The following is a 10,528-nucleotide window of genomic DNA, read 5'->3' as shown; positions in this document are numbered from 1 at the left end:
CTTATGGGCTATTTGCTTTAAGTTTGGAAAAGAATTTATATCCTTATATGACAGTTAAGAGAAAACTTTTCATATAGTAACTTTAACCCTTAATAATATACAAATTGTTTCTACTTTATTCTATATGTCAATAAGTTAGAAAATTGTAACCAAGAGAAAACCTTTCATATAGTAACATTAACCCTTAATAATATGCAAATTGTTTATATTTTATTCTATATTCCAATAAGTTAGAAAATTGTAACCATTTAATTTTACTTTGATTGGACAATATATTTTGAATTATGAAGAACAAATAAAATTACATACGTCTAAAATAGAAAAAACACCATCTGTTTGACGTACCTCGGAATTGGTTCGTCAACTTGAACACCACATTTACATTGATAATTTGCAATCCCTTCTTTAGTTTTGACTGTGCAATTAGTGCAACCAAGATAAAACCAATCGAATTTGTTTGACACAACCTTTGACAGAGTTACCACAGTGACACAAATCATTTCTTAAAAACCATGTTGTAATTGAAAATTTACTACTTAATAGAAAAAATATTACTTATAAACAAAACTGCTAACTGAAGATGAGTGGTCGACATCATTAAAATCGCTTGACCTATAATCAGTCTAAATCATAACTGCAACATTTGGAAGACACTTGTAAAGAGTTGATCAACTTACTGATTTCTGAATTCCTTGAATTGGTGCATGTTTTTATTGATAAGATGTTTAGTTTCACTCCATGCATTAGTGATTGTGTGCCCGTTGTTTCTCGCCATATAGACCTAATTAATTAACAACTATATTTAAGTAAATTCTAACAAACGAAATTTTTCATTAAACAATTAGTACTTAGCATGTCACCAAAGGTTGGACTCAAATTCCAAACAAGAACAAAATTGGAAAAAAAAGAGGTCCAAATCCAAGCCATAGTAGTTACCTGAGTGTAACTCAATTAATCTTTCACTCAAAAATAAATAAACAAAAAACATCAAAGAATGAAGAAAAATAAAATGAAGATCGTAGAATGCATTTATCTTTGATGAGAAACATCAAAGAATGCATTTATTTATAATTAAATTGTTTCCAGTTAGGTTTGTCTTTAATGAGAAAATTCAATGCCAATAATTTAAGTTTATATTTTTTATTATATAATATTCAATTCAAATTTGTTTATGATTTAATTGTATAAAAACATGCTTGTATATTAAAAAAATTGATGAATATTTTGAAAATTGGAAAGAAACTTCAATGGTGTATTATATGTGTATCAACATATGTCTCTTTAATCTGGGCAACTACATTAAGCAACCATGATTGTTTTTTTTACTCATTCAACTATAATTTTTTTTTTATATTTTAAAAATCCTCAATAATATCACTAATTTCAGAATTGTAATTGAAATTATAAATAATGATATTTTTTTGTTATTTTTAAATAAAACAAAAGTCATTGTTTTGAATAATTAATTGATGACACTATCTTCTTCTGCTACTAATACGAGAAAGAATAACAACAGATTTCGTTCTCAAATTACAAAAAATTTAAAATTATTTGTTTTACACTAGAACCAAAAGACATACATATTGGGCATAAAGATTATAGTTAGTATTATATGGCATATATCAAAACTTATTTAGAACCAATGTACTTCAAAATTCTAGTAGAGTTTATAAAATTTATTTATATTATTATCAATGCAAAATTAAACTTTAATAGAAGACTCAGACTCAGTTATGTGTGACAATAATATACTCATCAATAACAAATTGTGTCTCTTTAATGAATCTCTACAAAAGAAAGCAATGTTATCCTTAATGTTTAATGTGTTTTATTTATTTAAATGTCAAGTTATTTAACAAAATCAATTATTTAATTATTATTTAAAATAGTCAATTATTATTATTATTATTATTATTTGTATTTTATGTCAACTTAGTTATTTAATAAGATAAAATTGTGGTTCCAAAAATCAATCTCAAGTGATAACGAGAGATATAAGTGAGTTTGATACAAACATGAAATTCGAAGATTTTGTTTATCGCAGCCACTGCAACCACAACAAACAATGTTTTTGTTTTCAACTAGGTTAAGGTTTGTTTCTCTTTTCATTCCCAAAAAGTTTCTTCCTTTTAATTTCATTCCTTCTTTTTGCTTCTCAGCTTCAACCTTATTCCCTCAATTCAATAATCCTCATCTTGACAATTCCATTTCATTGTTCAATTCTTTGCTCCGTAAGAATCCTACCCCACCACCCATTGAATTTGGCAAGATTTTAGGTTCCATTGTGAAAGCTAAGCATTACTCAATTGCTATTTCCCTTTTTCAACAAATGGAAATTAGGGGAATTAACCCTGACTTTGTAACTTGCAGTCTCTTAATCAATTGTTTTTGCCAATTAGGTCATATCACTTTTGCTTTCTCTGTTTTCTCAAAGATTCTCAAAAGGGGTTATCACCCAAATACAATAACTTTGAATACACTCATCAAGGGTTTTTGTCTCAAAGGCGAGGTTCATAAAGCATTGCACTTTCATGACAAGGTGGTAGCACAAGGATTTCAGTTGGATCAAGTTAGTTACGGGACTTTGATCAACGGGTTATGTAAAGTTGGAGAAACAAGAGCAGCTCTAGAGTTGCTGAGACGAGTTGATGGGAAATTGGTTCAACCTAATGTGGTAATGTACAACACGATTATTGATAGTATGTGCAAAGATAAACTTGTTTCTAATGCATGTGATTTATATTCTGAAATGGTTGTCAAGAGAATTTCTCCTGATGTTGTCACTTACACTGCTTTAATTAGTGGCTTTTGCATCATGGGTCAATTGAAAGAAGGAATTGATTTGTTTAATAAAATGACATTGGAAAACATCAACCCAAATGTGTATACTTTTAATATATTGGTTGATGCTTTTTGTAAGGAAGGGAAGTTAAAAGAAGCTAAAACCGTGTTTCTTCTGATGATGAAAAATGACATAAAACCGGATATTGTTACTTACAACTGTTTAATGGATGGATATTTTCTAGTTAATGAAGTGGAGAAGGCTAAGAGTATACTCAACATTATGGCCCAAAGGGGAGTGGCTCCTAACGTTAGGAGTTACAGTATCATGATTAATGGACTTTGTAAGATTAAAATGGTGGATGAAGCCATGAACCTCTTCAAAGAAATGCAGTCCAGAAAAATTGTTCCTGATGTTGTAACTTACAGTTCCCTCATCGATAGTTTGTGCAAATCGGGGAGAATTACATATGCTTTGGAGCTTGTTTGTGAGATGCATGATAGGGGCCAACCACCTAATATATATACTTACAGTTCTATATTGGATGCTTTATGCAAAAGCCATGATGTTGACAAGGCAATTGCATTATTGAAAAAATTTAACGACTTGGGTATTCAACCAGATATGTGCACGTATAATATTCTTCTCAATGGATTGTGTAAAAGTGGACGAATAAAGGATTCACAAAAGATTTTTGAATATCTTTTGGTCAAAGGCTACAATCTTGATGTCTATGCATATACCATTATGATACAAGGGTTTTGTAACAAGGGCTTGTTGGACGAAGCGTTGGATTTGTTTTCAAAAATGAAAGACAATGGCTGCATTCCAGATGCTTTAACTTATGAAATAGTTATTCATTCCCTCTTTGAAAAATATGAAATTGAAAAAGCGGAGAAACTTCTTCGGGAAATGATTGTGAGAGGTCTTCTTTAAGACAGAAACTAGGTGAGATATTTTTCTATTTAAACTTTATTATTTTGAATCAATGTTTCAACATTAATTTATCATTTCAATCAATTTTGTTATGTGTGTTTATACTTCACAAATTGGTAGATTGGTGAGTTCCAACTTGAAAGAAATTTGTAGAATATTAAAATTATTGTTGTCTTATGTGTGTTGGTTTTTTTTTTTTTTTGTATTAACTGGATTACATAGCTAATACATTTAACAATAGTAAACATCTTGATGGTTAACTATATGATAAAAATTGCATTTCAATATTCATTGAGACCGAGAGGATGAATCAGATAGTCTTGTTGTGATTAGTGCAGAGAAAATCAATATTCATTTCAATATCTTGATGGTTAACTGTATTAGTGTTGTTGTAACTATTCTTTTTGATTCATTGCTGCCATTCCTGATATACTGCTTTGGAATCTTTACAAATACAAAGGCAGAATACATGTAAAATCTGATGGGGATTATGGATATAAATTAGCTTGTTTAGGCCTAAAAGCAAGGTCCATAATATTTAGGGGAAAAGGGTTAGTTAGTTAGAGAAGTAGAACATTGTGAATACTGATTGTAAAATTCTCAATACTAGTATTTATAGTTCCTTTTTTCAACTGTTTTGTTTATCCCTTATCCTTTAAATGGGTTAAATGTTAAATGAACATCATTTAGATTCACAGTATTTATAATTTGGAAGGTGTATCGTATTGAGATCAAATGTTCCTCATTGTATAGATTACAATGAGAAGCATATTAGAGATATAATTATATTCATTTGTTTCTGCATTTCCTATTGACAAATAAATTTCCAATTGATTTCTGTTTCCTTTTACGGAACCTCGAATGATTGCCAATGCATTTGTGGTAGTCCTGTCTTCTGTTGTTTGTCTCCTTTTCTGTCTAAATATATCGAGAACTTGGTTCGGACTCAGGACATATATCTTACCAGGATGTGAGTCTAATTCAGCAGATATATCTCACGAAACTGATTATTGTGTTGAATGTTGCAAATTTCAATATAAATAGTCAAAAACTCTAAACATTATAGGTATCTTAATGCTATGAATTCATGGGATTGTAAAGAACAAAATAAGTCAAATTAACTGAAGTTCCTGGTTCCAGACCTAGGTTTGTCCATGATGCAGTCACTCTTGCTTTCGATGAACTCCTATTCCATAAGACCATTGCTAACTTGTTATAACTGAGAGGGCCTGCCCAAACCTGCACATGTGCTTCAAGAAGTGTTAGAAATTAAGATATCATCTTAGAATATCTAATATAATGTTGGAGTATCTTAGTTTCTCTCGTAGGATCTGTTTCTAATCTTAGAGTATCTTAAATTATCTTGTTAGATTAGTTTTCAAATTACTTAGTTATTATAAATTTATAATTATTATTTTTCCTGATTTCGCTATTTATTTAGGATTATAAGTTTAATATCCTTATAGATAGGGGTTAGTCTGTTTATCTTCAACAAGTTTTATGAAGAAATTTCACACTACTAACACAATTGCTTTTATCTTCAAGGTAACATCTGTTAGTAATTGTATATAGTATCTACTTATTTCTGTAACAAGCTATGAAATACATATACTAACATAGACATCAGACACGACACTTAAATTGTACGTCGACACCGATAATAATTTTAGAAAATGAATTACTTCCAAATCATCATTACTTTTCACCTTCCTCCCTTGAACTCCTAGTTTAAGATAATCTTATAAAAACAAAATGAATATGTATTTTTACGTTTAGAATTTTGTTAGTTAATGCCTTAAAAAAGCGGGATGTTACAAGATGCCTAGTTTTTTAAAATAATTTTTAACTTAACACACAATCGTTCATTTGGTTAAGTATTCAATAAAAAGCTTCAGGTGTTTAGAAACAAAATGGATTTTGTTTTGTCAAATTTCAAGTCATTTTAAAATATCAATCCTTAACTAAATACTGGAAAGTTTGTGATTAAAATGCAGCGGAATGAGTCTAATTTCAACTGCAAAAAGAATCATTCAAAAAGGGTAATTATACATAACATTATTATTAGAACCAAGTTGGTTTTCCTATTGTGATTTTGATGTTAACAAATGTATTTTATGAAAATAAATTGTTTGGACTAATGGCTTCACTAAGTGTGGAACAATTAGAACAAAAAAGCCATAGGAAGCAACCAGAGGAAGTTACCAGAAAGTCAATGGCTTTAATGGAAAGTCAACGACTCTAATTAAAATAATTCATTCTAAATAAATACTTAGTCGAATCAGAATCTTTGAATATTCAAGAACAAGCCCGAATCTATTTTTGCTCCAATCTATCAAGAGTATGAATGAAGATTTGTGTGAATAAGTTTTTGAACAAAATATGAATTTAGATACGATTCAAAATTATAATTGAATGAAATCTTTGACCAAGATGAAAAGAGAATATGGTCAAAATATTATTCACAAGAAAGTATGGGCCAAATATTGTTCACAAGAAAAAATGATCAAAATATTGTTCACAAGAAGATATGGCCAAATATTGTTCAAAAGAAGAAATGACCAAAATATTATTCACAAGAAGATGTGATCAAAATATTATTCACAAGAAAATATGGTCAAAATATTGTTCACAAGAAGATATGGTCAAAATATTGCTCACAAGAAAATATGGTCAAAATATTGCTCACAAGAAAATATAAGTAGAATTTGTTCACAAGAGTCAAGAAGATATGCTCAAAATTTGTTCATAAGAGTCAAGAAGATATGCTCAAAATTTGCTCACAAGAAGATATGCTCAAAATTTGTTCACAAGAAGATACATTCAGAATTATTCACAAGAAGATACACTTAGAATTATTCACAAGAAGAAACACCTAGAATTATTCACAAGAAGATACACTCATAATTTGTTCATAAGAAGATACATTCAGAATTTGTTCACAAGAAAGATATGATCAGATTTTACAAGGACAAAATTGAAACTCAGACATCTATACAATTCAAAAAAACTTTTGAGAAATCAAATTTCCTAAATATTCAAATTCAATGGTTTAAGTTCTAGAGAAGCACTTGCTCAAAGAAATATAGAAATATTTTCTATATGTTTTAGTGTGAGAAATCAATTGTAACAAACTCTTTAGTAGAAGCAAAACACAATATGTTCCAAACTTGTTTATCAGGATAAATTTGTTGTTGTCACTTTACTTCTACACTCTTTACTTTACTGTTGCCTCTAATTTCTTTAAGTCTAATTGCTACTACTTTTGTTATAAGAAAATCATCAAACCCAAAATAGTTCTTGAATAAATAATTAAAAAAAGAACCCAACTTCGACGAACACAATTTAATTCTCCTTTTCGTGTTTCCATCTTCAATGATTAAATTATTGACTATAGTCTAATTTTGACAATGTTTACGAAGGACATCTTATACAAACTCTTTTATAAAAGTAAATACGAAAGAATATGTTATTGAAGTTGGAAAACTGTGAAACTTTTACTGAAGCTTCCCAATTAAAATATAAACGTTATATAAGAAACCAAATCTCAAAATTCAAGTGAATGCATTATCATCTTTTCTAATTTAAACAACTTTGCATACATAAATTAATCAAAAACACGTACATTTAAATATACAGAGATAAACGAAAAACACATACATTTATCATACTAACTTTGGTTTGTAATAACTTTGCATACATAAATAATGTAAAAATACATATAGAGATAAACCAAAATCACTTACTTTGCATATATTTAAATAACTAATCAGAAACCAATGCATACATCAATTAATTACAAAGTTCTAAATTAGTAACTAATTTAATAATTAATTCAAAGTGAAAAATAATTCTCAATCAATTACATAGCCCTAATTAACTGAGTAACAAAAATCACCAAATATGAATAACTATACTAATTTTTAATTCAAAATTCAGTCAGACAAACAATTATGAACCACTATATGAATAGCCATAATTATGTAATCCTAACGAATTACATAGCCCTAATTAGGGTTGTTCAAAAAATCTGTATATGAGGCCCAAATCCATAACCGGATCCAAATTCATTTTAAATATCCGGTTAAAATCATATGGTTGTAATCCGGTTTATTTATAAACCGATTGGATAACCACTTATGTTTTATATTTGGATTTGGTTTTTATCCACTACCAATATTTTGTTAATTTTGATATTTTATTTCTTGAACAAATTTTTTTTTCGAAAAAATATCGGAAAAAAATAAATAAATAACTTTTTTTTTCTCAAAAAAATTTTAAATCGAATTTTTTCTCGACAAATTTGGTGAGAATTTTTATAAAAAAATTTATCGAAAAAATCAATTTTTTTAAATAACCGATTTTTAAACTATGAATAAATATTTTTTTAAAAAATAATCAAATTTTAACCGATTTTGAAAAAAAAAATCGATTTTAAAATTAAAATTTTCAAAACCGATTGCTTAATTATAAATCAGTTATTTAACCATAACCAATTTTACAATTGGTTTTAAACCAAATAATAGATTTGATTATAAATCTAAATCATTATATTGGTTTTAAAATGAATATGGTTTGGTTTTTTAAAATAACCAACCACAAACAGCTCTACCGGTAAGTAACAACTCCTACATGTATATATATACAAAACAAAACAAGTCGATGATGTGTTAAAATATAAACCCTTAATAATTTTTCACTAATTAATTGTTGAGATTACTCACTATAGTCTCTATTACTTTTCTGACCAATATAAGTAATAATTAGTCAACAAAAATTTGTGATTCAAAATTTAGATAAAATATATCCTTTTTTTTTAACATCAATTTTTGTTTATATTTTGAGACTGGTGTAGTGCAACTTTGAATTGATTCAAAATTTAGATAAAATATATCTTTTTTTTTTTTTTAAATTAATTTTTGTTTATATTTTGAGACGGTGTAGTGCAACTTTGAATAAATAAAATGGTAGGATTAGGTTAATCATAGTTTTTGGCACCACAAAAATGAACATTTACAATTTTCATGTTTAACTTGTACTCTTGTTGTGGTGGCTGGATGATTTCGTGCACGCTGAATAACAATGTTTTCAAAATTGGTTCTTCTCTGGCTGGATGATTTCGTGCACGCTGAATAACAATTTTTTCAAAATTGGTTCTTCTCTAATGTTTTATCAACGGAAACGAAAACAAAAAACACCAAAAGTAAATGAACACTTACATTTTGTTATGTTCTTTCTTCGTCAACAAGTATAAAAAAACAGCTCTCAATTGAAAAACAAATAAAACAGCAGCATTTCAGGTATGTCTAAGTTACACTATCTTGTGTACTCAAGAACTACATCATATATCTGTTAGCAATGACCAGAGCATAAAGTAACACATCATTTAACAAAACATCATAATTGGAGTAGATACATAAGGACTTATAATTGTTGATAAAGTTTATAAAGTCACAATAAGTTCGTTTCCGAAATTGAACTATCTGAGCTGATGAAAATTCAGAGGACAACACCAATAGCGCATTCCATGGCATCCCTTCTTGATAAAACAAATCAAAGGAGTATTGTATTTTACCTCTTTCTCTTCTTATTTCCAGCATCAGCGCCCTTTTTACTGAATCCACCAAAATCATTAGTGGTATCGGCGGTATTCTGCTTCTTCAATCCCTTCTTGCCTCCAAAACCGAATTTGGAATCTCTTTTCATTTGCTTCTTTCCCTTTCCAAAGGCTTGCTTTGCCTTACCTCCTGACCGATCGCCGGGAGACACTCCAGGCCTTTTCTTCTTTGACCTCTCAAACACTTTTCCGCCCTCAAAGTCCAAAACCTTATCGCATCATTTCCGGAACCAATCAATCAGTGGAGGATTGGCGGATTACGCTGACGTCATCGTACACGTTAGCATTATCCTATCCAAAATCGGAATCAACCAATCAGTGAGTATTGAAGGATTACGCTGACGTCATCGTACACGTAAGCGCTATCCTATCCAAAATCGGATCAGCCAATCCGTGGATGATTGGTGGATTACGATGACTTCATTGCAATCTTATCCAACATAATATAAATAGGTAATGTCGTCCACGTATTCAATACACTAACAAATATCATTCTACACACTTGCTCATACACATCTTTTATCTACAATGGCTCTATCAGAGTTTTTTGTCCTAGTATATTACAATGGACATGTTGAAAAGACAAACATAGAAGATTTTGTCTTTGCATGCGCCAATGCATCCTTGTTAAAAGTGGAAAAAACTATCAAACTTGATGGACTTATCAAATGTATCCAAACAAAATATTCAACCACACAACTCAAAGATGGTGGTCGATATTATTTACCAATACCCTATAATTCTTGCGCCAGGACATGTTCGGTATGAATCATTAAATCTTGTAAGATATGATGACATACATATTATGTTTGACATGTTCATAGTTGTTGACACCTAAGCCTTTAAATTTTAGAAAATCATGGATGTTTATAGTTTTTGTTTGCCTCTGATTCCATTTCAGAAATTTTCGCTCTTTTCTAAAACATAAAAAAAATGTATATAATTGATTGAAAAGAAACGAATTGATGGTAATAAAAATCAATATAATGGTGATCAATTGAATGAAAAGAAACCGAAAAGAAATGAATGAATGGTAATAAAAATATGTATAATGGTGATCATTTGAATGAAAAGAAACCGTAAAGAAATAGATTAATAGTAATAAAAATGGTGATCAATTGACAATTATTCTCTTGTCTTTTGTAACCTACACCCAAAAAGTCTATAAATAATCGATAGCAAAAGTAGAAGGGAGA

At 29.1% G+C, this 10,528-nt stretch overlaps 1 protein-coding gene across 1 annotated transcript; it reads left to right on the top strand.

Annotated features, from left to right (window-relative positions):
• Window positions 1-1,981: 1,981 nt before the first annotated feature.
• LOC140919488 (uncharacterized) lies at window positions 1,982-4,425 on the top strand. Its single transcript, XM_073365560.1, has one exon. The coding sequence runs from the start codon at window positions 2,066-2,068 to the stop codon at window positions 3,716-3,718; it is 1,653 nt and encodes a 550-aa protein (XP_073221661.1). The 5' UTR covers window positions 1,982-2,065; the 3' UTR covers window positions 3,719-4,425.
• The last annotated feature ends 6,103 nt before the right edge of the window (window positions 4,426-10,528 follow it).

The sequence above is a fragment of the Cicer arietinum genome, chromosome 2, assembly GCF_000331145.2.
Source record: "Cicer arietinum cultivar CDC Frontier isolate Library 1 chromosome 2, Cicar.CDCFrontier_v2.0, whole genome shotgun sequence".
Classification (NCBI taxonomy): Eukaryota; Viridiplantae; Streptophyta; class Magnoliopsida; order Fabales; family Fabaceae; genus Cicer; species Cicer arietinum.
The sequence above is the reverse complement of the archived record's forward strand: the minus strand, read 5'-3'. Positions and strand labels throughout refer to the sequence as shown.

Coding starts and splice junctions, on each gene's coding strand:
- LOC140919488 (XM_073365560.1), top strand. CDS start 2,066: ATGTTTTTGTTTTCAACTAGGTTAAGGTTTGTTTCTCTTTTCATTCCC.